This window comes from Saccopteryx bilineata, chromosome 2 (genome assembly GCF_036850765.1).
Source record: "Saccopteryx bilineata isolate mSacBil1 chromosome 2, mSacBil1_pri_phased_curated, whole genome shotgun sequence".
In the NCBI taxonomy this organism is placed as follows: Eukaryota; Metazoa; Chordata; class Mammalia; order Chiroptera; family Emballonuridae; genus Saccopteryx; species Saccopteryx bilineata.
This window is the reverse complement of record NC_089491.1, coordinates 37,661,501-37,688,583: the sequence shown is the minus strand read 5'-3', so window position 1 is coordinate 37,688,583 and position 27,083 is coordinate 37,661,501. Positions and strand designations below refer to the sequence as shown.

General features: G+C 49.1%; 1 protein-coding gene across 1 annotated transcript; it reads left to right on the top strand.

Moving 5' to 3' along the window:
* The first annotated feature begins 75 nt into the window (after window positions 1-75).
* Window positions 76-25,235, top strand: TMEM8B (transmembrane protein 8B). The gene is made up of 13 exons (XM_066256780.1): window positions 76-636; window positions 3,666-3,855; window positions 4,216-4,423; window positions 9,890-10,023; window positions 10,356-10,624; window positions 11,196-11,524; window positions 14,813-14,906; window positions 15,095-15,218; window positions 15,296-15,438; window positions 15,684-15,862; window positions 23,733-23,879; window positions 24,011-24,127; window positions 24,365-25,235. Exons 1-13 carry the CDS (start codon window positions 84-86, stop codon window positions 24,698-24,700), a joined length of 2,823 nt encoding a protein of 940 aa, XP_066112877.1. The 5' UTR covers window positions 76-83; the 3' UTR covers window positions 24,701-25,235.
* Window positions 25,236-27,083: the final 1,848 nt, after the last annotated feature.

Below are 27,083 nucleotides of genomic sequence, written 5' to 3'. Positions count from 1 at the left end.
CCCCGGGGGTGGGGAGCGGAGCCGCGGGTCAGCTCTGCGAGAGCCCCGCGCTGGCCTGTCCGGCCCCGCCCCCGCCCCGGGCCATGGCCCAGCCCTTGTCCCGGCCCCTTGTCCTATCCCAATCCAGGCCTTGGCCCCCGGCCCCTCCCTCGCCTTGCTTCCCAAATCGGTCCCAGTCCCGGCCTGGATACCAGCGAATGCCCAGATCCGAGTCCCAGCCCAGGCTCTCCCTCCAGCCCCAGTCTCAGGCCTGGGTCTGGCCCCCATCCCCGTCTCTGCCATTGTTCCACCTCCTGTCACAAATTCCAGCCCAGCCCCTGTCCCACCATCCCCCGTCCCTTTCCCAGCCCCCCTGTTTGCTTAAGCCCAGGGCCCAAACCCTTTTTTTACTCCAGTCCCCATCACAGCATCTCCTTCCGTCCCATCCCCTGCCTTTGTTCAAGCCCCCATGCCCAGCTCAGCTCAACCCATTATCTCAACCTTTGCCCTCATCTCTTTGTTTACCCAAGTCTCTCCCACTACCCACCCCCCTTTCTCACACCTTGCCCCTCTCCCAGCCTCGACTCAGGTCTGGGCTCCAGCTGCCGCCAGCCCTGTTGTTGCTGTTGCTGTTTTCTGTCCTTGGCCCAGGGGCTGGTGAGTGCAGAAGCAGCAAAGACTGAGGCAGGAATGGGGCTCTGGCAGGAGGGGTGGACTGGAGGGAACTGGGAGAAGTGGGACTTTGGTAACTAGAACATTGGGCAGGAAGTGGGGAGAAGAAGGGAAGATAGAGTTCTTAAATATCTGAGAAGGACTGGGAGGGTCAGAAGAGAGGGAACTGAGGGCTTGAGGCTCAGCAGTTGGCTAATAGTCCCTAGGACAGAGACTCCAAGGTTTTCTTTCCTGGTGTCCATTCTGACCTCACTTTGACTCTTGCTTTGCCAAGGCAGTCTTGCTCCTGCTCATAAAGTTTAATGGGAGAGAAATAGTTCCACACTAGACAGCCTCTAATCTACTGTAGGAAGAACTAGCCTAAATTTTTGAGATATTAGGCATGCATTAAAACAGGGTTAAGGAAGCAGTTTTGAAAATAACTCATAGTACCAGAGATATATGGGTTAGTTGCCATTATAATTTGTTTTCTTCTTGTGATGAGTTTTGTTTCAAATAAGCTTGATTTGCCTAGGAATAATTCCTGCCACTTTTAGAGTAGGGCTGAAACTCAGAGGCTATTTTGCAGATGGGGAAACTGAGGCTCAGCAGGGGGCAATTTGCTCAAGGTCATAAAGCTTGTAAATGGCAGTACTGGGGCTAAGAAAAGTTTCTTAATTTCTATCCCATGCTAGTGCTTTTTTTCACTGCAATATATGACTAATAGGAAAACAAACCCAAGTGGGGAAGGGCTCAAAGCACAAACAACCTTTCCTCTCCCCTGTCTGCCCACAAGGGGGCTTCATTGACAAACTGTTCCTCATCTGCTAGTTGTCAGCCTAGGGCCACCATCCAACAAGGAACTGATTTGGATAGGAGAGGGAGAGGTCTGACTTTTTAAGGGGTGGAATGTGGGAGGGGTGGGGGATCTTGGCCATAGATGTGCCATAAAGATGGCTCCATCCTAAGGAGATGACTGTGGTTTTCATGACCCTAAACCTTAGCCACCTCTGGTGGGTGATGGAGATGTGCCTTAGAGAGTCTTTGGCTATAATAAATAACAAAGTAGCTAGTAGGTGGGGGCTGGGTTTCAGTGAACTCTGGAGACCTGGTCAGTGTACAAGCTTTGGGAGGTCAGTGCATGCCAAAGGTCACCACCCCTGCAGAGATGCCCAAGCTCACTGGTATCTGGACACTCATGTGTCTGAGTGTATACCTGAGGCAACTGTGGAAATACTGGGCATATGCAGTGGATGTACATGCTTGTGCTTTGGCGAGTGTAGGCACATGTATGTTGCATGGGGTGTATGTGAGCATGTGCGTCCCCTGAGTACCCTATGTTATTGTGTAAGGGGGAGGGTACGCGTTTTGGCCCACATATGTTCTCTTCAGCTCTTCCTGCTCCAGTAGACAGAGCACAGAAGTCAGTGGTGGGATTCAGCTGGTTCGCACTGGTTCGGCAGAACTGATACCTAATTTTTTGTTGAGTTTGGCTAACCGGTTGTTAAAATGGCATTTGTAATCAGGGTTCTCTCTAAGGTGGGCCAACCTGAACCCCCATTGCCTCCTTCAGCAGCCTCCCTTCCCAGATGCCTCCTTCTCTGTTACTTCAAACACTTCATTTTTGGAGTTATATCTCCCATTTCCAGAGAGGGAGATTGTCAGGATAGGTAACCCTGTGGGTATTTCCTACTTGGCTGAAAACTGTGCATCAAGATCTCCCCTACACACAGACACACACACACACACACACACACACTCTCTCTCTCTCTCTCTCTCTCTCTCTCTCTTTCTCTCTCTCTCTCTCTCTCCATCCTGAAACTGCTGAATTCCTAACCATCTCACCTGTCCTGGGGGCATCTTCTGGGCTTCTCTGAGACTGATCTTAGTCTCCAGAGTGGTCAGATTCCCCACAACTTTGCCTGCCATTTGGGATTCTCTCCTATCCAGCTTAGCTACTGGGTCATTTTCACTATTACAGCAGTCCTAGCCCCCTTGTTTACCTGGCTAGCTGCTGACACCAGACTTTCCTGCTCATCTTGGCTCTGCTCCTAATGCCATGATCAGGTATCTTGGCTTTCATTTAGAGATGAACTCTCCTCCCCCTGCTCTGAATATGAATATTACCAAGTGGTTTGAGATTCCACAAAGCCACCAATTGACTGCCTCCCTGGGCCTCCCTCCGGAAAGTGCCATCAGGCTGCTCATTCTGAATCCTAGAGGGCCTGATGACTCTCCCTTCCTCCTGCCCCAGGGGCCTTTGTGGTGGCCTGCCAGCTCCTGTCCTTGCCTCTGCCACCCAAGCAGGCCCCTTGCAGACTCACCACACTTTCCCCTTACCCCTCCTGCCTTGAGCCAGTATACAGACAGCTCTTGTGAAGCTTCTGAGGGTTTTTACTGCTCCTGACCACAGGGGCACAGAAAGGGGAAGAAAATAAACAAGGAAGTTACACAGTTTCATGCTGAATCCCAAGCCCCACAGGTGGAGTTCCAGCCTTCTCAGTGGTCTACAAGCCCCATGCCAACACACACACTGGCATGCTCACTGTCCACACCTCTGTTTTGTTAGGCTTGGTAAGAGGAGAACAATGACTCCTAAGTGAAGGGTAGCTGTGGGGTCATATAAAAGGTTCTGGTTTCGGATTTATGCAGATGTAGGTTAAAGCCTCAGTTTCCTTACCTATAAAAACAGGTCATTTTTTCCAACAGCCCCAGCAGAGGGTGTTCCAGAGCCCTGCGTTCTTCTGACAGTAGTATCCAGGCTATTCAGTTCTTGGCTTTCTACCTTCCAGTCCTCACAGCCAGGACTCCTGGGAAGCCTGTTTCCCCATTAGTTGGTTCACTTCCCTTCATCCCTCTTGGATACATTGTAAAAACTAAAGCAGATCACAGCCAGGGCAGCATGAGACCCAGCTCCTGGCCCAGAAAAGAGCATTTGTTCAGTTGGTGCTATTGGTGAGGAAGACTGGTGTGCCTGCTACTTACTGGAAATGCCCTCTGTCCTACCCACTTCTTTCTTTCTCTCCTGCCCCCAGGAGGCCTCTTCTTGACCGATTACTCCACCTGCTCACCCCGCAAGCTGAGTCCTTTCCGCTCCTTTGCCAGCACTGAACTCTTCCACTTCCATGTTCCTGAGGACACATTCCTGGCTGTTTGGAACCTCATCATCTTCAAGGAGCAGGGGGGATCCTTTGGGGACCACTGCCCAGACCAAAGTGTGACTGTGTGAGTATATAAGTTAACCTTCTGACCCCCACTTCTAACCCCAGACCACTTTCTAAAGTGGGACGTTGAGTATTTACACTGACTTCCTGACCCTGACCCCTGACCCTTGTTGAGATTGAAGTATGACTGACTAGGAGCCAGACCTCTGTTTCCTGATTACTTCCTGACTACTGTTTGACTGTGAGTGCCTGAGCTGACCTTTTACCCCTTCTGTGCTGACCTCCGACCTGGAACCTCTATATTGTATGTGCCAGTGTAGGGAATCTACTTGTTTGCTGGTGATGAGTTCTCCTATCTTTCCCGATTTCCCATCTCCCACCCCATTACCTGCTTTCCTCCTCTCCTCATTCTGGTCCCTAGGTATTTCCGGTCCGGGGCACCCCCTGTCATCAATCCTCTGCACACACACTTCCCAGGGGACACAGCTGTGCCTGGGGTTTTCTCATTGACCCTCAGCTGGACATTGCCCAACCGTACCTCAGGCATCTTTAACGTCAGCAGCCCCTTACCTGGGGACTGGTTCTTGGCTGCCCACCTTCCCCAGGCCCACGGCCACATCTCTGTCAAGGTGGGTTGATGTTGTTTAGGGCAGGAGGGGCCAGAGCTGCTTCTCCATCTCTGCTGAATTCCTCCCGCGGGTTACTTGGAACACCAGCCTTGTACTAGGATGGGCATCAGCATGAGGGTGGCTCGGGTGGGGCCTAGCCAGAGGCCAGCAGGTCACTTGGTCTGTAGGAGGCAATTTGGGAGCCTTAGGAGGACATGGTAGGTCCACGTAAGCTGAGGGAAAAGTCCAGAGTCTTCAATCAGCCAGAGGCCCCGGCGCTGCAGTGTAGTGTCCCTTCTTATTGGAAGGTGCAAGGGTTAATGGAGATGATCAGAAGCCAGGCTAGGTCAAATGCTGCTGCACAAACCCAGGATAGCCCTGCCGACTCTTGTAGTCTGCAGCCCAGTCGTTAGTCCATCTGGGAGACTACATTCCTCTTCCATCACAATTTCAGCTCCCTGCACCCTCTGGAAGACCAGATGAGAGCACTCTGGGGCAGGGCAGCTCTTTCCGGTTGAAAGGCAGCTTTGGGCAGCTGTTGTCCATCCTGACTATCCGCACTGATTTCATAGGGCAGAGTTTGTTAAAGTCTGAAGTGTAGGCTCAAAGGTCAGAATGCTTCTCTATTTTGGTTTGGAGGGGAAGGAAATGCCACAGAGTTTTCCTGCCACTTCCAGGTGTTGAGGAGACTTCCTCCTTTCTTACTCCTGTCTGTTGATGGGAAGGGAGGGTGTAATAAGCTGGCCATTGTCAAGGGCAGGGCAGCCAAGTGTGTGTGGGGGCCACTGGTAAGGACGGAGCATGAGCAGAGAGGATTTAAAGAACAGGATGCTAAAGAATATGAAAGCTGTCCTGGGCTGGAATTATGAAGCCTGGTTAGGAGAGGTCAGAGCCAGGTTTGGTTGACATATCCATTTGCAACTAGATGTAGCAAGTTGGGGCTCAGGGATTTGGTATTGCAAGCTGGAGCCCTAACCAGCAGAGCTCCCTTGGGTGCGGTGAGATTAGAGAGAAAAGGGCACAGTTTCATCTTGCCCATGAATGGCAGCAGACCTGGACACCATGAGAGATGTAGCTCTTCAGTCAGGCCTGTTCTAGAGGCTCAGGGGTGGGGGTGGGGAGGGAAGGATCATCTTTGAGGTCCCTCTGAGGATTTGATTACCTTCTGGAATCTTAAATTAGCCTCTAAGGATTCTTAAATTCTCTAGTTAATTCCCTAGACTCAAGCCTGTGGGTGGGTTGTCCAGAACATTCCTCTAGGGCTTCATCTTCTTGAGTTGGTTCCTCCTTATTCCCGGTCCTGACTTCCTATGAGGCTTGACCAACACAAAAAGTAATAGGGTTCAGGGATATCCTTGGGTGGCTTCTGAAGAGTCCTAGCAATCAGAAGATAGTGCTGTTCTAGCTTTGGGGCTAAGCTCAGACCTCTCTTTAGACCTTTGTCCTTGAGCACCTGCTTTGTCCCAGGCCTTGGGATGGATCCTGGGCACACACATAAATAAGATGTATGTTAGTGAGAAATAGGAAAAGCTTTAAGAGGACAAAGGAGAGATGGCTAACTCAGCTTGGTAATATGGTAGAGATGGTCTTAGGAAACTGTTAGGAAGTGAGGACTGAAGTTGAGAAGGCAAGGAAAGGCACTTGGGGTGGTAGGATTAGCATGGGCTAAAAGCTTGAGAACAGAAATGGTTCAGTGTGGGTGGTTGTTAGGGTAAGTAAGGGAGCTGGAGGGTTGAGCAGAGGCCAGATCATGAAGGGCCTAGAAGTTTGAACTTTATCCTGAAAGGGACAGGGAGCCTTAAGAGGTTGTAAAAGAAAAGTGGCTTATCGGGTCCAGGCCACAATCCTGAGCTCTGGTCCCACACTTCCGCTAGCCCCTGCGTCTGTGTTACTCACCACTGTCTTCCCAGCAGCCAGCACAGAGCCTGGCTCACAGTAAGAGCACGGCAAATTTTTGTTGCTCTGCTGCCATCTTCTCAACCTCATATTGTCCAAAACGGATGTCACCTCTCCTCTTTTCCTTTCCCTCTTTTTCCTGTCAGCCTCTTCCATCTTGACCCACATGCCCTCCGTCTTCTTGCCTTTCCTGTCTTGGAACATGTGTTCGTCCTGAGGTGCCAGGTGCCCGTCTGCCCTGAGGGGCTTGCCTTTGGGCTGTGGGTAACATCTGGCACCCACATGGCTCAATAGGGGAGGACTCTCCAAATGTCTGGGGCACAGTTCTCCTTGAATGATTCCTCTTCCCAGTCTAAGATTTGAAAGTAACTGAAAGCAGGTAAAATAATGAAAATGAAGAAACCAAAGAATTAGATTTTATAGAAGAAAGGGTTTGGTTGAATCTACCAACTAGGACAAAGCGTGGCTCAGTCTCTCAACTGAAGAGGTTAAAATCTGCTGACAGTGCTCATTGTGCTCTTCCTCCTCCTCCTAAATCATTTTATTTGTGTTTTGAATAGGTAATATATGCACCTGGCACACCATTCGAAAGGTATAAAAGGCAGTGAAAAAGTAAGTCTTCCTCTGCCCTTAGTCTCCTTCTAGTCCTCACTTCCCTTCTTCAGAGTTAACTAGTAACTACATGTTAATAAGTTCTTTATATTACTCTTCCCTTTTTGATAGACCCTCCTCCTGGCCTTTGTGACTTTACAGAACTGCCCTGGTTTTTCTGCCCACCACCCACTCCTTATCGGCGTCCTCTCCTGGCATCTGCTCTGCTTGATCAAACATGTTGTGGCGCCCCCGTGCTTGGTCCTGGGACCACTCCTTTCTTACTCTCCATTCTTTCGTTAGGTGTCTCTAGCACAATAATTAAGTACCAACTATAAATTAATGCTCTCCAAGTGTATTCAGTGAGTCCTAATTTCTTTGAATCTCAGACTTTATAGCCAACTGTTTACTTGACACCTCAGATGAGCTATCAAAGAAATGTCTCAAACTTAGCATGTACAAGTCAAAACAAAGCCGAAAGTAAAAATCTCTTCAATTCCCCTTCCACGTATCCCAGTCCAAGTCTTTTCTTTCCCTAGCTTCTTCTCGGTAAATAGCACAGCCATTCACCAATTGCTCAAGCTCCAAATTTAGGTGTCATCCTTGCTTCTTCATTCCCCCTTATGTCTCTACAATCTATAAAGAAAAGCCTGGTTAACTCTACTTCTAAAGCATGTCCTGAATGCATCTACTTCGCCCTATTTCCACTCTTAGCACACCTACCCTCAGCTTCCTCCTGGGCCACTGCAGAAACTTTTTAAGTGGTCTCCCTGCTTCCACTCTTGTCTCCGGTAGTCCGTCTGTCCAGCACTGGTTTACTTTCATGTTGACTGCTGCTGACTGACAGTGGGCCAGGGGCTGTCCTGGGTACTGGGGTATTCCCATGCAGAAGGCCAACTGTGTTTGGGCATCTTCAGTCTGCAAGCCCCATCCAGAGCCTGGGACTGGCCACCCTGCTCAAGCCTTTCTAAGGAAACCCAGCCCACCATACGAGGACAGTCTCAGAATCAATCTAATGCCTTCTGTTCTACCTTCTTTCAGACTGTTTCCCACACTACTACCCATTTTTGGCCCTCTTGGTTTCTCAAGTTTCCTGGCTTTGACCCTGTTCCGTCCATGATTGCTAATGTTGACTCAGTTTGGACTCTCACTTGCCTTCTGCCTTGACAGTTCTTGAAGACTTAAGTTTGGGTTTCCTTTCTTTACCCTCTTCCAGGGTGAAGGTTGCTGCATTTCTGCACCCTCCCTGGTCTCCACTGACTGAATGCTTCTCTCTACAATAAGGGGGGATACTGCAAGTGTACCTTACATAGTTTAAGGAAGGAGCACATCTTAACCGTTGACGTCATATCCACTGATCCTTCAGTTAAGCCTATAGCAAGCAAAATGTGGAGCCAAGTTTTTCTTCCCCCAGGCTGCCCAGCAAGGAAATGGGTCACCTCCTGAGCATGGGCCCCCACCCTGGGGCATCATGCACCACAAGGTTACTGTGGGTGATTCCTGTCATAGGAAGTGAGGCTGATGAGATAAAATGACTTGTGATAGTAGTTCTGGTCCTTAGGGTTTGACACCAAAGGTGAGGGACATCTGCTTTGGATATCAGAGATTGAGGTCTCTGAGCAATGAGGAGGATTTAGGAGCTCTCTGAAGGTACACTCTTTTTTGATACTCATTCTTGAACTCAACAGATATTTTTTAGCACCTAGTGTTTGCCAGGTGGTGTGCTAGGCGCTGGGGATGCAGTGATGCAAAGATCACAGAAAATATCCAGGCAGAGGGTAATGGGGTTTTCTGTCCTGGCATCCACTGAGACCTCCTTCCAGCCTTGAGGAGCTTTGCTGGAAATCTGCTGTGGCTGTCTTGTTTCATGGCGTGAAACTCAGTGGGATGTCAGAGCCTGGAACTTTTGTCCCAGAACAAGGTTTATAGATCTGTCTTGGTCAGAATGAACAGGTGAGTGAAAAGTAGCCTCGAGTTTATTGGGCTAGCCCACGGTCATTGTCCAGAATGTCAGAGAAACCCGATCAGGTGGCTCTTTCCTCCCCTGAACTGCTACAGTTGCAGGGCTTAGGCAGCTGCAAATGCCACAGAGGAGGAACCAGAATAAATGGGACCGTGCTTACTGAAGAGTGCCGAGGCTGTGTGGCCCAGGGGTGGTGTCAGCTGAGTACAGAAAGGTTAGCAGTCTGATCCAGACGGGCAGCCTCGGGAGGTGTGGCTGTTGTCCCTGTGGCTCCTTTGAGACAGAACAGTGGGAGAGGAGACAGAGACAGGTTTTGGCTTCAGAGAGATCAGTGCTGCCCCCAGCTGGGTTGATACATTTCTTCATTCATTGATTCAGCGAACATTCATCTGTGAGGTGTACACTTTACATTAGTCCCTGTGTCTGGGGAGACAGAAATTAAGTAAGACCAGGTTCCTGTTTTCAAACTGCTTACAGTCTGGAGGTTGCCTGGGAGGTATATGTGGCCCTTTCCTGGGAGTATTAAAGCAGAGGCTGGACGAGTACTTGGAGGGGCAGGTGGGGAATAAAGGATATTAAAGATATAAAGGATATTAAAGACATTGTGGGGGAGAGAGCAGATTTAAACTGGAGGCCTTTATTGAGTTTCCCAAGGCCCAAAGAGAGCCAGTATCCCAAGTTCCTGAGGGCTTGGTGGGGGATTGGGGTGGTTTAAAATGACCTCGAGGGGCTGTTCAGGAATTCTCAGGAGGAAGGGTTAGATTAGAGGAGGGGGAAGGTAGGGTCTGATTGTCAGAAGGGCCTGGGTTTGAATCCCCAACCTCAGCCAGTGCTGAGGATCACAGCGGATCCTGCAGACCTAGAAAGGGCAGAAGTAATCAGGCAGGAAAGACCCAGAACTTATAAAAACCTCAGTCACTGCCCTTGGAGCAGGAGGCCAGAGGAGGCTTGTCCCCCATCATCAGCCAGTTCTGTTCACTTAGCTTTAGTAGCCCCCTTGCTGTTTCTTCCCTCCCACCACCCTGCTTTTGTCCCAGGGTCTTCAGGATGAGTGTCAGTACCTCCTTCAGCCGCAGCTGATTATCCGGCGTTTACTGGACGTGGCCGTGCTGGTGCCTGGCCGTCCCTCCGAGCAAACCCTCTCTCCCCACAATCGCTCAGCCCTGTATAAGTAAGTCAAATCCCCTTAAACCTGACCCTTTCCTGCTTCCTTCCCTGGCCTCCAACAGGGAAGGAATGGGATTCTCTAGGTCTCTTATCCTACCTGGGCGTTCCTGCTCTCCCTCTGGCCAACCTGGACTGCGGGGCCACCCAGAGCCCCAGGATGGTTGGACCCCTGCCTCTCTCTCTCCCAACACAGAGCGGAAGACCTGAAAAGGCCTCTCTTCTCCTGTGCCCCTTACTCCTCCCTGCCCCTCTCTTCCTAGTGGTTCCCTCATTCTGATGTCCCTCTCACCTTTCCATACCCTGTGTTTTCTTACCCCCAACCTCTCCTCTGCCCAGGGTCTTTGTGCCCAGCTTCACTTACAGGGTTTCAGCACAGCTGGTGTGTGTGGGGGGCCGCGGGGCATCCGCCTGCCCCCTGACACTGCGCCTACGTCCCAAGGCCCCACCCCTGCACAACTCAAGCTCTGTGGCCTGTGGAGGTGCCTCGATATGCCAGCTGGAGCTAGCACTGCCCCCTTGGGGGCACTGGGTCTACGTGCGTGTGGAGACACCCTCCCGTGGCCCTGGCAAGACCATCCGCTTCCAGCTGTGTGTGCGGCTGCAAGGTCAGAAGCCCCGCGTCTGCCCCAGCCACCTGCCCGTGTTGACATCTGTGACTGGGAAGAGGCAGGCATAATGGCTGTGTTCTCTGCCTCTCTGCCATGTCCCCACAATCTCCCTGCCCCCTCCTAGGCTCCTTCACTCTTATTGAAGTCCTCCCACTTGGAGCTTCAAGTCACTGGAAGGCCTTCAGATCATTACTATTCAGGTCTCACTAAGGGACCTGATTACTCTCCTTAATTTAATCTCTCTTTCGGTTTCCTGGGGTTGGTAGGGACAGCTAGGACCTCCGGGACACTGGCCTTGTGAAAGCCCATCATCTGATTCAACAGTGTCCTTGAGGAGGGAGAGATGACCTTGATTCCCTCCAACATCACATTCTGTTAGCTATGACCACAAGGAAACCCTTGGGCCCTATTCTGTGACCCTGGATGCCTCATACTCTAAGGGACATTTGATTCTAGTTCTCACCCCTTCCTACCCTTTGCTAAAACCTTTCCGCTGAGAACTGCTTTGTGGTGGGCTACAGGGCTGTGAGGGTGGCAGGCCTCAGCTCTGATTTCCTCTGCCCCACAGAGTGCCCGAAGCCAAGCCTGTCCCGTGCCCTGGTCCCTGGAGCTGCCATGAACATGCCCCAGTCCCTGGGCAACCAGCCATTGCCCCTGGAGCCACCACCATCCCTTGGGGCCCCTGTGGAAGGGCCTGGGATCACATCTCCACCTGAGCACTGCTGGCCAGTGCGCCCGACTCTGCGCAATGAGCTGGACACCTTCTCTGTCCACTTCTACATCTTCTTCGGCCCGAGTGTGACCCTTCCTCCTGAGCGCCCTGCTGTGTTTGGCCTGAGGCTACTGCCAGTGCTGGACAGTGGAGGTGTCCTTAGCCTGGAGCTCCACCTCAATGCGGTACTTTGTGGAGACAAGGGAGGTTACCCCTATAGGGGAATTTGGAAAAGAAGGTGACAGAGGTTTGGGGGTCCTTACTTCCTCCTGGAAGCCTATGAAGGTTGCTTTCACCCAACTTTATGATTAGAGAACTTTATGATTAGAGACCATGTCTCAGCCCACTTTTGCTCAACAAACACGCCCTATTGACTCCACTACGAATGGCTGGGTCAGGCAGGGCAGTTCAGAGTGGCCCAGATCTCCCCAGTTTTGTAGCCTAACCTTCCCCTTACTAAGGGCCTCTGTCTATAGCAGGTGTTCACTTTTCTTGCATATCTCCTGTGGTGGGGAGTTCAGCACCTTGTGAGGGCACAGTGCATATTTAGACAGCTCCAGCTGCCAGACAGTCCTGATGTTCCATGAAAACCTGCCTGTGATTTTTACCCACTGATCTTTGTTTTTTCCCAGAAGCTGTATTTCAGTAAATCAGTCCAAGTCCTTTTTAAAAAAAGTTAATAGACTTGATTTTTCAGAGCAATTTTAGGCTCATAGAAAAATTGAGTGGGAAGTACAGAAAATTCTCATATCCCCCCTCACTCTCCTCACATTTTCCCTGTTCACATCTTGTATCAGCATGGTCTATTTGTTATATCCTCAGGCCCCTATGAGGGGCCCTTCAGATGCCCCTCAACCTTCTCAAAGCTGTGTGGTCTTAGCTTCTTAGACCTCTCCCCACCCCCTGCTGTCTCTTCTGGCCAAACTTCTGGTCAGCCTGAGATCAAATGACCTCTTTCTGCTGCTGCATCCCACTGATGACCCGGGGCTTGGGTGAATTAAGATCCCTGGGCCTTTTTCCTTTCCTTCTTTTTTATTCAAAAACAATTATATTCATTTACTTTGAAATTATAAAAATAATAGAATCCCATGTAAAAGGTTGGAAAACAGAGGAAGACAGCCTCATAACAGCTGCGTAGTCCTTGGGGGTGCATCGTTCCAGTTCTTTTCCACACTGACTGCTGTATTTGTCTCCTGGTAACCAAGAGGCATACACATTTCTGTGCCCTGAGCCTGGTTCATGTGACCTGCTACCAATTCCCATCTCAAGATTTTGCAGTGAACTTTTTAACCCGAGTGGAAGAGTTTATGTTTATCTTTGAGGCATTTCCCGATGATACTGGTTTGGGTCTTGGGCTTTCCCCACTTTGTGTAATTCACACACTTGAAAAGCCAGACTTCTTGTCTGATCTCAGAAGTTAAGCAGGGTCAGGCCTGGTTAGTACTTGGATGGGAGAAGAGCCAGACTTCTGTACCTCTTGTCATTATTTTATGCTTTGAATTAGACTGGGCTGAGGGCAAAGCCTTGTGTAAGGCCATTAGCAACTGTCTTAGGTTGGTATTGCTCCAAGAAGGATCCCCCAGCCAGGGATCCTTTTAATTCTACTCTCCCCCAGCTCTGGGGGCAGGAACCATTTTTCTGTGAGCTGACCTGAGACCTGGTCTGTGGCTTGATATGGTCTTTTATGGAACATAGCTGAGAATTTTCAAGTGGTCCTGCTGGTCAGGGCAGAGCTGATTCTTCAACCCGAAGATGTTTCTTATTTTCATACCTAAATTCTGTCTGACTTTGTTCGGGCTAAAACTGTATATGTATTTTGTGTTTGCATATAGCCATGTCTTTGGGCAGTGACAGTGAAGTCTTGATTTGACCTTGAAACTATAGAGCCCATATCAGAGACCGGCTGCACCCCTACTTGTTCTTCCTCAGTATCCTGAGAGTAGAGGCCCAGCCCCCTGCAGTCCCTCACCCTGTTCCTCTCTGCATTCTTGTCAATTCACTCTTATGGGCATATGCTTACATTCCACCCATCTGCATGCTGTGACTCTTGCTACACACCTCAGACAGCTGTTGTATTTATTCTGAAAGGTATATTCGCATATCTACTCTGATCTTTCCAACTATTTTGATCCCCCCCCCTTGAATCAACAACTGGTCATTTTGGACCAGAGAGCTGTATCCCTAAAAAACATTTTTTATCTTTGCCCCCCCCCCATGACTTTTATTGAATAATACTGTGGCATATTGTCCTGGGCTTGCATTGAGGAAAGTTGTATGAAATTCACTCTTCTTGTTGAGGACAGGATGCACACCAGCACACAGTACTGCTTTGATGAGAACCACACCTATAGATGCTATACTTCTGTGACTCGGATTAACCTTTTGCTGATGGACCCATAAGTCTGGTTACTCATCATGTTTCTTTCTTTGCTTTGGAAGTCAGTATCAAACATATGGGGAGGCAGTTAGACTCCCGCGTGTGCCCGACTGGGATCCACCGGGCATGCCCACCAGGGGGTGATGCTCTACCCCTCTGGGGTGTTACTCCATTGTGGCTGGAGTCGAGGCCATGGAGCCATCCTCAGTCCCTGGGCCAACTTTGCTCCAGTGGAGCCTTGGCTGTGGGAGGGGAAGAGAGAGACAGAGAGGAAGGAGAGGGGAAGGGTGAAGAAGCAGATGGGCGCTTCTCCTGTGTGCCCTGACCGAGAATCAAACCAGGGACTTCCACATGCCAGGCGATGCTCTGTTGCTGAGGCAACCAGGCAGGGCCAAACTTTATTTTCCTACCTGATTTTTCAGTTTCCCTCATGGATTTTTTTTATCCTGTTATATTTATTTAATAAGCTACCTCAAATCCTTCTTGAATGAGGTGAGCTACGGCAACCCGTTATTTTATTCCTGTGTAGACAACCCTTTACATTTACTCCTGTGGATATTCAGTTTCTTTTAATCTCAACCAGATTGCTACATTTAACCCCTCAGGCATTCTATTACCATTCTTCAGTACCTGATCATTTCACCTGAGGAGAGTACATTTCTTTATAGGCCTCCTCCTGCCTTCAGACTCAGGTGAAGAGGTGAAGATGATTGAAGACCTTACAGTTACTTTGTTCACAACTAGTTTCTACATCCAGCAACCGCCCCGTGCCCCCCCCACCCCCACAAACTAGTTAGGCTTAGCCTGAATGTTTTTTAAAATTCTGCCCAAAGGAGGGATTTGGTTTGGGGCCTTGCCTTTTCATTAGTCTTTGAAAGATCTCTGATGTGGGAGATTCGGTGTTTCCCAGTCTTTCTGTTCTGAAAAGGGTGGAAAGATGGGCTTTGGTGTTGAGAGCACCTGCAGGAATGCGATATCCCGTGAGGGCCTGGAGGAGTATATGGGGAGGGGTTAACAGGTGTGGAAGTCTGGGGTGGTGGTGGTGGTGGTCGTAGGACCTGGAGGGTGGGATGAACTTCATACCTGCCCTCCCCAGAGCTCCTTGCGCCAGGAAAATGTGACAGTGTTTGGATGCCTGACTCATGAGGTGCCCTTGAGTCTGGGGGATGCAGCAATGACCTGTTCCAAAGGTGAGGACGAGGAATGGGGAAAGCAGAGATGGCTGGTAGTCCAGAGCAGGGGCGGGGATGGGGTGGGGCATGGTATGGAGGAAGGATGGACTAGGGTCTGGGCAAGTAGGGGCAGGTAGGTGTGGGTTCTTTAAGTCCTGACCCAAATTGACCCCTTCTCCTTACTGACCCCGCACTTCTCCCCTCAGAGTCCTTGGCTGGCTTCCTCCTCTCAGTCAGTGCCACCTCCAGAGTGGCTAGACTTCGAATCCCGTTTCCGCAGACGGGGACCTGGTTCCTGACCCTTCGCTCCCTGTGCGGGGCGGGGCCTCGGTAAGTGGCTCAGGGCGGGACCCGACAGGAGGCAATGCCCGAGCCCCAGGTGACGGTGACAGCCAGTGTGTACGCAGGTTTGTGCGGTGCCGGAACGCCACTGCCGAGGTGCGGCTGCGCACCTTCCTGTCCCCGTGTGTGGACGACTGCGGACCCTACGGCCAGTGCAAGCTGCTGCGCACGCACAACTACCTGTACGCGGCCTGCGAGTGCAAGGCGGGTGAGCGCTCCTGGCGGGGGAGGCGCGGCTGGGGGGCTTCACGAGCTCCGGGGGCTGCGGGACTGGGCGGCAACCTGAAATGAGGCTGGGTTTGGAGAGAATGGGGGGGTGGAGCTTGGGTGAGACCACCCTCCCCTGGCAGTGGTACCGGGCTTAGCTACAGGCGCCCCCCCCCCCAGCGAAGCGTCGGCCACACCCAAGGCTACCTTCTGTACCCTCCCACCCTGTGTCCTCCCCACCCGCAGGGTGGCGGGGCTGGGGCTGCACCGACAGTGCGGATGCACTCACCTACGGATTCCAGCTGCTGTCCACACTCCTGCTCTGCCTGAGCAACCTCATGTTTTTGCCACCCGTGGTCCTGGCCATTCGGAGCCGATATGTTCTGGAAGCTGCTGTCTACGTGTTCACCATGTTCTTTTCCACGGTATGCGGTGGCGTCAGTGTCTTTCTCGAGTCCTTATCCGTGGTGGTGTGTGAGCTTCTACGTTTCCCCATGTTCTTCACAGTTTGGGGATGTCTATACCTTTATAATATGAGGGTGTCTCCTAGTGACTGTCTTCTGTGGCAGTGCTTTCCCACCTTTTCGTACAGTGGCACACATAGAATATGGCCATTTTTGTAAGGCACATTGGGATCAATGAATAAACCTCTTTGTAACTTAAAAAACTGACAGCCACTGCAGACAGTGTGGGGTCTCTAGTTGTCTCACACCCTGCCTGTCCACCCCGAGGGCCAAGACCTTTACCTCAGTACATTGGGCAAGTAACTGTTCTGCAGCACGGAACTGTACCCTCACTGTGAGAGCTGCATGGGGCAGGAGACCTGCACTTTCACCCATGTGTCAGTGTCATCGTGTTCTCTCATGAGGTAAGGGCTAGTTATACTGTGTCCATGTTCTCCATCTACTGAGGGTTTCTACAATGTGAGTGTGTTCTTATGGTATGAAAAGGTATCTCCCCGTTTAGTGGCCATGGCATTCTTGAATTATCATGGAACTTTTGGAAGGCAGAGGGGATCTCTATATTGGGGTAATTTATAGAACAGTCTGGCTCATAAGTTCCTAAGAAGCTTTACGGATTCAATTATGTCGAGACATCATGAAAAGTGGCAGTATGGTATAAAATCCTAGCCCAAAGGAACATATTTTGATCAAGATTAATATAGTTTTAAATACCTCTCCTCCCATTACAGAATCTCCACAGTCTCCTTCTGTCTTTCCACTCTTCCATAATCATAAAAATTCATGTTACAAGCATGCATCACAGGTATTCCAAGGAAAGGCAGAGGAGTGAGTCCGCTAATGTGACTTATCCTCCATGTGGACACCCTACCCCCACCCCGATATTCTGCATCCAGAGATCTTTTCATTTCATCTCTGGGCTCCGGGCATCTGGGACACACTGCCTGCCTATGAGCCCTGCAAAAATATTAGAGGGATTCAGACTTTCCTCACATCTTAGCAACACAAATATCACAAAAACCAATAGATGCCTCTTGTTTGTTCAACACTAATAGATCAGATATATGTCCAAATTACAAAAATCCTACTTATCACTTAAGAGAAGGGTGGGGTGCAAACTGTCCTGAAACTGAGGGTCATGTCATACACAGGTTCCTCCTGGATGTTCATCCACCGATGAGGAAGAGTAGCCTGTATCCGTGCCATGTAGAGAGACTTGGCTTCTTAAGCTGGATGAGAAGAGCACATTCCAATTCTGCTTTACCAGCCCCCTTTTTAGAACTGCTCTGACAGTGCCTCATTCTATTTTTATATTAGACACTGTTTCTCTTCCTTATTGCCAGATGCCCTTATACTGTTGCTCACCAAATCCTCAGCAACAGCTGTTCCACCAGTCCACTTTTGGCTGCATGCAGATCTAATGTGATTCACAATTAATAAGAGTACTTAAGTGTATGAGGAGCCCAGGGCACGTAGGCAAGTGTGTGTGTCCTGCACTTCACACAGGCATCTGGGCATTGGCTCGAGTGTTCAGTCCTAGATGACTCCTCATTTTCTGGATACAATGGTAAATCAACCTAAGAATAAAACACCTTCCACCCAGTAGGAACACTGAGGGAGCCTCAGTGACTGGCACCACATACAGACCTTCTGCTTTCTTAAATAAGGCAATGAGCAGAAGACTAAGGAACAGATACTGACTCTGAGGTGTTGCCTCAAGTCTTGCTCGAACTCCTGTTTTTTTCTGTGTGGGCCAAAATGTAGAGCTAGTGGTCTCTCAGTTTCCCAGTAGGTTCCTTGTTTTCCCTCCTTTCCCAATCTTTACTTAGTTTAGACTTATTCTATTCCTAAGCAGTCTTCATTTAAGGATCCATTGGTCATGTTGTAGGTCACAATACCTGTATGGTAGATGACAATCTTCTCTGTCTTCAAATCCACGATAGTCTTTACTTGGGGTAATGCACTGATTCTTATCCAGTTCACAGGCACTGACATTGGTTTGTTCTTCAGGAGTTTACAATGTAAATATATAAAATATGTAAAATGTAAAATATGTTATAAAAGATGTACAATATGTTAAAAAAACAAACAAAACAAGCCACAAACCTAGCACCTGATTTTGTATATAGCCAAACAGTTTATATAGCACCAAAATAACTTCTACTAAATACATGCTGTGTGCCAGCCACTGCTAATTGAATCCTCACACTATAGCACTATAATAATAGATAGGTACTTTTTTTTTTTTTTGTATTTTTCTGAAGCTGGAAACGGGGAGAGACAGTCAGACAGACTCCCGCATGCGCCCGACGGGAATCCACCCGGCACGCCCACCAGGGGCAACGCTCTGCCCCTCCGGGGCGACGCTCTGCCGTGACCAGAGCCACTCCAGCACCTGGGGCAGAGGCCAAGGAGCCATCCCCAGCGCCCGGGCCATCTTTGCTCCAATGGAGCCTTGGCTGCGGGAGGGGAAGAGAGAGACAGAGAGGAAGGAGGGGTGGGGGTGGAGAAGCAAATGGGCGCCTCTCCTATGTGCCCTGGCCGGGAATCGAACCCGGGTCCCCCGCACGCCAGGCCGACGCTCTACCACTGAGCCAACCAGCCAGGGCCTAGATAGGTACTTTTTTAAAACCATCCTCCTTTTTTGCAGATGAGAGAAGTTTAAATATTTTGTCTAACGTATAAGGTGAGTGGCAGGACTAAAATGTTCACTCAGCCTGACTCCAGATCCCTCCCATGTAATTGCTGAGATCTATTGCTCCCTTGCACCAGGGTAGGGAGGGTGCACTGGTAAGTTTCTACGCTGACTTCAGTTTCCCAGAAGTCCTGGCAAACACAGAGCAACTCATGACCTCAGTTTAGTAGTTTTCAATTTTTTAAAGGGTAAAGCAAGCCAATCAAAAGCTCAGAAAATATAACCAAACCAAATATAAGAAATCATGAGGGAAAATAAACATTACAGTTGTGCAGTTCTAACCCATACAGTTCAAGTCTTCCCATCCTTCGCTCTGCTACTCAAAACCCAGACAGAGCTGATATCCTGCAGTCTTCCTTGCTGATGCTGACATCCAGGCTGCAAGCTTGCCTCCTCATTACCTCTCTGTTCCTCAAACCATCACAAGTAACTGGTGGTGGCCTTTGGCAAAATCCCATTACTGTTTCCAAGAGAAAATGGAAGCAGGAAATAGCAGCAGTAAATTCTGTTACATCCTGAGTGCAAATATCATAATCTTTGCATGGATTAAATACATTTGCATTTCCAGTTTTACATTCTGTAGTGCTTGGAGCATTAGATGAACTATACACTAATCTTATAAAAAGATAAACTTTTACAGAAGCATAATCTAGGATAATTTTCCAAAATACCTCATAAGTGAGGAAATGTCCAAAGATGAGGAAATTATCAGATTAGATTAGAATTATATTAAGAGAAGCCAATTTGCACTCTGAATTTCTTAGATTCTCCATCTTTCTGTGTCATTTTTACCACTTCTTTTATTACCATTGACAAAAGGAAAACAAATATAAAAATTAGCCCACACTTTTTTTTTGCTGCATCTCTTTTTTTAAAATTTTTATTAATTTTAATGGGGTGACATCAATAAATCAGGGTACATATATTCAAAGAAAACATGTCCAGGTTATCTTGTCATTCAATTATGTCACATACTCATACCCAAAGTCAGATTGTCCTCCGTCACCTTCTATCTAGTTTTGTCACCTTCTATCTAGTTTTCTTTGTGCCCCTCCCCTCCCCCTCCCCTTTCCTTCCTTCCCTCCCCCTCCTTCCCTCCCCTTCCTTTCCTCCCCCTCCTTCCCCTCCGCCACCCATTACCACCCACACTCTTGTCCCCCACCCCCATTACCACCACACTCTTGTCCATGTCTCTTAGTCTCGTTTTTATGTCCCACCAATGTATGGAATCATGCAGTTCTTGGTTTTTTATGATTTACTTATTTCACTCCATATAATGTTATCAAGATCCCACCATTTTGCTGTAAATGATCTGATGTCATCATTTCTTATGACTGAGTAGTATACCATAGTGTATATGTGCCACATCTTCTTTATCCAGTCTTCTATTTTTTTTTTTTTTACAGTGATTAAGGCCTTTAAGCAAACTCTTGGCCAATACAGCAAGAATCCATAAAAGAGTAGTGTCCTTAACATGTTCACCAAATCCAAGTTGGCACCAACACCATTCCAAATCCCTGCAAATGCAACCCAACTCCAGTTCAGTTTGTTAGGAGCTGTCACAAGGAGCAGGGGTCCAGGAAAAGTCCACATCCAGAAAAAGTCCGCATGGCACTGGAATTGTTGTCACAATTCTATACTTTGCAGCTCACGTCCAAGTCCCAATGACTGCTGCTTCTAGCTGGTAATGATTCAGGTAAACTGGAAAAGCCATCTGCAGCATGTGTGGAGATGGAGCTTCTATTCTCCTCTGCCTGGAGAGATGAGACCAGGTTGCTTTTCCCTGGAGCTCTGCGACTGTGGCGTGGTAAAGAGAACCTTGGGATACACTAAGCTGATTTAGCCCACACTTTTTAATGGAACAATAATTCCCTCACGGCCCTGGCTGGTTGGCTCAGGATTAGAGTGTTGGCCCTGTGTGTGGATGGCCTGGGTTCAATTCCCAGTCAGGGCACACAGGAGAAGCGCCCATCTACTTCTCCACCCCTCCCCTCTTGCTTCTCTCTTTCTCTCTCTTCCCCTTCAGCCATGGAGAAGCACCCATCTGCTTCTCCACCCCTCCCCTCTCACTTCTCTTTCTCTTTCTTCCCCTTCTGCAGCCATGGTTCAATTTAAGCAAGTTGGCCTTAGGCGCTAAGAATAGCTTGGTTGCTGAGCAACAGAGCAACGCCCCAGATGGGCAGAGCATCACTCCCGAGGGGGCTTGTCGGGTGGATCCTGGTCAGGTGCATATGGGAGTCTGTCTACCTCCTCTCCTCTCACTGAATAAAATAATAATTCCCTCACACTGCGATTCTAACTTAACTCTATCCCTGTGGGTTTTTTACAACCTCAAACAAGCTCTTTAACTTTTTAATGTACTTGGAGCATAATCAGTCATTATTATTCTGTGATTAGAACATTAGTGAGATGATTTCCCCCTAAAACCTGTCCGCTCTAGAGACTGTCTCTTCATTATTTGCTATTCTTTTTTTCAGTGCAGAGAAATTTGAGATCAGCCTTCAATTAATTGTTCCCTTAGATGTGTCTTCAATATTAGGTGATTCAGCTTGACTTTCCTTCTGCTGATATATATCCTCTCTCCTCTCTTATCTGAGATTGAAGGATTTATTACAAGTTTCTCTTCTAGAGATGTTTGGGCATTTCCCTCTCTATACTTGAAAGTCAGGCATATGGGGAAAGTGCTTCGTTATGTCGGAAATGTAAAATTAATAATGCTTTAAAATAAAATTCAAATCGTAAAACAATATGGGGTAATGTAGTAGCCTTTAGTACTTAAAATATGATCATTCCAAGGCATTCTCTTCCTGAAGGGACTTTACCTCTAATGTAAAGGAAAAGAGATAAGATATGTATACAAATTTTAAGTCTCACAGCTTAAAATGTGAAGGAATCAAACCCAAGATTTCCCAGTGCCAACTAATATCCCTAAGTTTTCTTTTTCCTTTTTAAAAACTCCTAGCTTCTCCCTGCCCTTTATTATTTACCCTTTCTTTCTATTTTTCTGTTGGAGTTATGATTTTATAATTTGACCAAATGAACTCTTCAATAGATTCAGAAGAAACATTAACAATTAATTTCTCATCCTTTGGCTCTGGAAACTAAACTTTCAAATCTGTTTTCCCTTCTATGGATGGCAACTCTACATCTGGGCTAGATTCTGTCAGTTTGTACAACAGACCTGCTTTAATTTCCCACATGATTTTCCTAAGGAGGATGCTGTCTGATTAAGGTTGGGGTGTCATGGCTTGTAATATGAGTTTGAGATACAATGCTTTTCCCCCCTGAATTATTCTTTCTGACCTCATCTCCATCTTCTTGTTCTCAACTCATTAATGCATTCAAACAGGAGACTAGTTCTCCCATTTCCATTCTTCCCAGAAGTTGCAGAGACCCTGTTGCTGCCAGTGAGTGATCAACCTGTGAGATTCCTCCAGCTCCCTTTCCTCAGCTGTGGACTGGATACCCCTGCCCTCTTCCCACACCCAAGGCTACGCCTCTTGGAGGGCCTGGAGACCTGTCTCACCAAGGTCTGTGAGGCTACTGCTCTTTGGGGCTCAGAGCCCTTGCGACTTAGAGTTGTCTTTTAATAGAATGATGAAGAAATTGACCTGGGTTGAAAGTAGTGCCTAACAGGTCCCTTCTGTCAATGATCAAGACACTTCAAAAGCCACCTTTGGATGCCATAGCACTTAGCCTTCCTGCCCCAGCTTCAGTTCATCTTGATGTTTCCAGTCCAACTCTGGAAACTACACCAACTTATTTCTTCTATCAGGAGATGCCCTCAATAGCTATGGCTTCCAGAGGGCCTGGGGTAACATAGGGGACAGAGATCAGACTGATTCACAGAAATCTTAAATTCTTTTGATCCCCTAAAATCTTCTGGCTTGCCTCAAACTCAGCTCCAAGAGTAGATTTTGATGAAGTTTATGTAGGTTACAACCTTTGCTCTTCCATTATAGCTTCTTAGTTTTCTTCTTAACCCTGCTTCCATCACCATAACAACCCGTTGTTCCTGACTGGAGCAAGGACAATGTCAGGAGATGGAGGAGTGAGTCTGCTGCTTTGCTGTTTGTTCTCAGATGCTTTTCCTCAGAGGTCTGTCCAGTATCTTATCTTTGGGTGGCTCATAAGGTGAATGACATAAATCTTCAGAGGGATATGTGTTCCCATCATTATTGCACCAAAGATATTCTTGCAACCATACATGTTCTTAGTGTTTGGCATCAATAAAATTTCAAATCATAAATTCTACAAGAACTTCAGAGAAAGGTGACAGCAAATATTCCAAGACAAAAAGAACTCAGGTGACTCACAGAATGTCAACAGCCATAATAGCATTGTCCAGAGAGGCACAGGGAGTGGGACCACAGACCAAGGGGGGGCTGATGGCAGACCTTGACTCTTTAATTGAGGTGCCTGGATAGCTTGATACAATTTCACTTGTGTCCCCTGCACCCCTCTTTAAATCTCCTTAATACCCTGTTCCTTATTATGTCCCCTGCGGGTAGGACAGGTAGACAAGTGGACACTGTATTCTCCCTGTGTTTTTTCCCATGGTGTGAAGTGCCATGCTCTTCTGCATGGCTGTAGGGGCTGCCTTTATTCTTACTATGACTACCATGGCATTGGGTAGGAGGTGATGAAGAGGGCCAGTTAGTGCAAGGCCTGAGGCTGAAGCCCAATTCAGAGTCTGAGCTCTTGGGAGACTGGGACATGCGGAGAGGCTTGGGGTCGGGGTTGGCCAAGAAGCCACAGTCCAGGCCAAGGCTTGGGTCAAGGATGAAGATTATAGATGGAACCCACAGTAAGCATGAGGAAGTGGGGAAAGGATCGGCCTCAGCCTGAGAGACGTGGACCTCCCTGGTCTGGTGTTCTTTACAGTACATTCCATATGCAGGAAGGTTAGGAAGGTGAGGATGAGGGTCAGGGCTGCCAGATATAGGCAGACCAGGCCTCTCTGCCATATTTTTCTCAGGAGTGGAGAGGGGATGGTTTTTCAAGTCTGTGCAGCCTCTGACTTCTGACCACTGCTTCTCTGACAGCAGTGTACCACCACCCTTGCAGCCTCTTTTTTCAGTTTTGTAGACTTGAACCTCTGTCCCCAGTTTTCTCAATGCCTGTAATTTCTTTCTCCAGTTCTATCATGCCTGTGACCAGCCAGGCATTGTGGTGTTCTGCATTATGGACTATGATGTGCTACAGTTTTGTGATTTCCTGGGCTCCTTAATGTCCGTGTGGGTCACTGTCATTGCCATGGCTCGGTTACAGCCTGTGGTCAAACAGGTCAGTCCAGAATGGGCCCTGGGGGACAACCATAGCTAAAGTCTACTTAAAATCCATTCCCAGCCTCTCCCTGAGGGCACTGCCAAGCACCTCTCTCCATCCTGCTGCTCCCTAGAGTCCTCTTTCTCTAGGTGCTGTATTTGCTGGGGGCTATGCTGCTGTCCATGGCTCTGCAGCTTGACCGGCATGGACTCTGGAATCTGCTTGGACCCAGTCTCTTCGCCTTGGGGATCTTGGCCACAGCCTGGGTAAGGGTGGGGAGGGCTATGGGTAGGGGACCCCAACAGGACTTAGATGCAGGGCCCTGGGTATCTGGTCCCCAACTGAGGGCAGGCTCGGGCCCTGTCATCATCACTATCCTGCCTAGGATACCCATTCCAGTCTCAGCAGTCACAGCCACGGCTCAGGGGGAGTCTGACAGTGACTGGCCCTGGCTTGGGTTCCTGGGCCCACATTCCTGAGCCCTACATCTCTGCCTCCCCCAGACAGTACGCAGCGTTCGCCGCCGGCACTGCTACCCACCCACGTGGCGCCGCTGGCTCTTCTACCTGTGCCCGGGCAGCCTCATCGCAGGTAGTGCCATCCTACTCTATGCTTTTGTGGAGACCCGAGACAACTACTTCTACATTCACAGCATTTGGCACATGCTCATCGCCGGCAGTGTGGGTTTCTTGCTGCCCCCTCGTGCCAAGACTGACCACCGGGTCCCCTCTGGAGCCCGGGCCCGGGGCTGCGGTTACCAGCTGTGCATCAACGAGCAGGAGGAGCTGGGCCTGGTGGGCCCAGGAGGGGCCCCTGTCAGCAGTATCTGTACCAGCTGAGAGGGGCTTTGGGCCTGGCTGCGGGGGAACATGAACCCTCCCGAGGGGAAGAGAGCTCTTCTTGGGGTTTCAGGAAGCGTGGGGCCTTCCCAGGGATGAGACGACGAGATGTATTTCTTGAGGACTTGGAGTCTTTCTTGACGTGGAACTCTTCCAAGGACCTGGCATACTTCCTGGGGCCGGGAGTTGTCCTGCATCCATGGCGTCCTTCAGGACTGAGGCCTGTGCAGGGCCACAGAGCCCCCTCAGGACCACCTGTCCCTCCTAGGGGCGTGTGGCTCTCCCAGGGATACTGAGCCCTCCTGAGGACATGGATTCCTTCCTAGGGAGACAAAGTCCTCCCAGGACATGGTATCATTCCTGAGGAAGTGGAGTCCATCTTGGGGAAACTGAGTCTCCAGACCTTCCCAGCAGCTCAGCAGCCGTGGCCCCAGCCTCCTTCCCAGAGGCTGTGCTGTGCTGGGAGGGGAATTGCAGGACAGATGGGCTGGGACTGGGGCTGGCATCCTGAGCTGAAGCAGGTGGAGTCTGGTGTATCTCCAATGAAATATTTGCTGGTTCTGTGCTGCCTTTTTTTCTGGGGCCAAGGGTGTGGGCAGGGGGAAAGGGGAACCTGAAGAGGTCAGCAGGGGTGATGGGAGCCCAGCTCAAGCCAGCTGCTGGAGCTCCTGTCTGAGGATTCAGTCCTACTGCATCAGGCTGCGGCAGCTGGGAACAGTTGTGAGAGTGAGTGTGTGTGGGCATGTGCTGAGATGACTTAAATCAGACAAATCTCCCTTGTAGTACCCACACCCAACAGGGAAGGAGGTCTCAGGAAATTGGAGTAGCAGGTACAAATCTCAGATGCACAAGAAACAGCATAAGAATGTAACTCCTATTTTGAGTCCCATTTTGCCTGAGTGCCAGAAATATAATCTTTTATCAATTTGGAAGTTCTTCTCTTTCCTCAAAGTCATAGCTGAGTTCCAAGGGTCTTTTATAATGCAAAGATGTTGAGAGAGTGTTCTTTCTGGTCACCGCAGTCCATACGACACCCACCCCTGAAAGTTCTGTCATTCCATCTGGTCCTCAGTCGGCAGTGCAGGGAGGCCATGCCAGAGTGGATTCTTGGTCCTCTCTATATAACCCCATTTAGTCCTGAGGCTCACTACCACTTCTGCGCCACGTGAAAAGACCTGTGAGACCTTGGCTACCCAGATACACCTTGAAGTCATTTCTACTCTGGGGTCCTGTTCTGAATTAACTGGATCAGCAAGGCATGAGTCGCTCTAGCTTTTAGAGCCTGCAAACCTGTTTAGGGGCGTGGCCTAGGGAGTGGAGCTCAGAGCTCCTTTCTTTTTGTATGCTTCTGTGCCAACACTCTGTCCCCTTCTCCTGTGCCTACTCCCAAGGTTAGGGAATCTTTTGTTAAATCAGGAGGCGGGGAAGCCTTACTTTTACTTATGTCTTCTCCCAAATCTTTTGTCTATGCCTTAATGTTCCCTTTCTGGCCTAGGCTTTCGAAGGTCTACAGCCAGGAAACATCCCTTTGTTCTCTGGTTTCTGCAATCACATCTCCTCCTTGGGGGCACTGAGCAGAGAGTGGTATGGCCAACTGAATGGTGAGAAGGAGGGAGAGGTGTGAGCTGGGTATCTGTTTCTGTATCAGGAATATTATTCCATCACATTAAGAGGTATAAAGTCAGGTCACCAGAACCCCTGAACCCAAGTAGTTGGGATTCAGGACAGAGTCAAAAGAATACAGATGGCACTGAAAAGGGGGACAGAGCTGAGACAGACCCCACCCAGCTAGGAGGGGTCAGAAGTGGCTTCCTGGAAGGGGAGTGTGTGTGGAATGAGTTTTCATAATGTCAAGATGAAATAATGTTGGGAGAGTGTTCTTTCTAGTCCACTAGTGTCCATATTGCATCCCTCACTTGAGATTTCCACCTGATCCCCAGCCAGAAAAGCACTAGAACACAGTACAGTGCCTAGCCTGGTATCTGATATGTCCAATGCATGTTAGCTAAAGGTCAGGAAGTGTTTGGGCATGAGAAGGAACTGCAAGGGGGAGACACAGAGGAAGGCAAGACTGATATTTATTGGGGACCTGGGTATAGATCAGTGTGCCTGGGCCAGGGGAGAGTGTGTGGGTAGAGAGGCGGAGGGGCAAGCAGCCAGTAATGAGGTTGGATGGATAGGTGGGGTCTGGTTTTTATCCTGTGGAAGTGAGCCATTGGAGAGATGTAAGCAGGAGAGTAGCTTGAACAGATTGGTGTTCTGTTTTTGTTTTTATAGATTGGTGTTTTGATGGCTAGTGCAGAGATGGGTTTTGGAGAGGGTTTGGAGGATAAAAGTAAAGTGACACCAGTGTTGCAATATTATTTATTTTTTTAGGGAGAGA

What these genes read in the sequence shown, in the direction of transcription:
- TMEM8B (XM_066256780.1), top strand. Translation starts at nt 84, where the DNA reads ATGGCCCAGCCCTTGTCCCGGCCCCTTGTCCTATCCCAATCCAGGCCT. An exon ending in TGGAGCTCCACCTCAATGCG is followed by an intron (nt 11,525 to 14,812) that starts GTACTTTGTGGA and finishes TGCCCTCCCCAG; the next exon opens with AGCTCCTTGCGCCAGGAAAA. An exon ending in CTGTGCGGGGCGGGGCCTCG is followed by an intron (nt 15,219 to 15,295) that starts GTAAGTGGCTCA and finishes GTGTGTACGCAG; the next exon opens with GTTTGTGCGGTGCCGGAACG.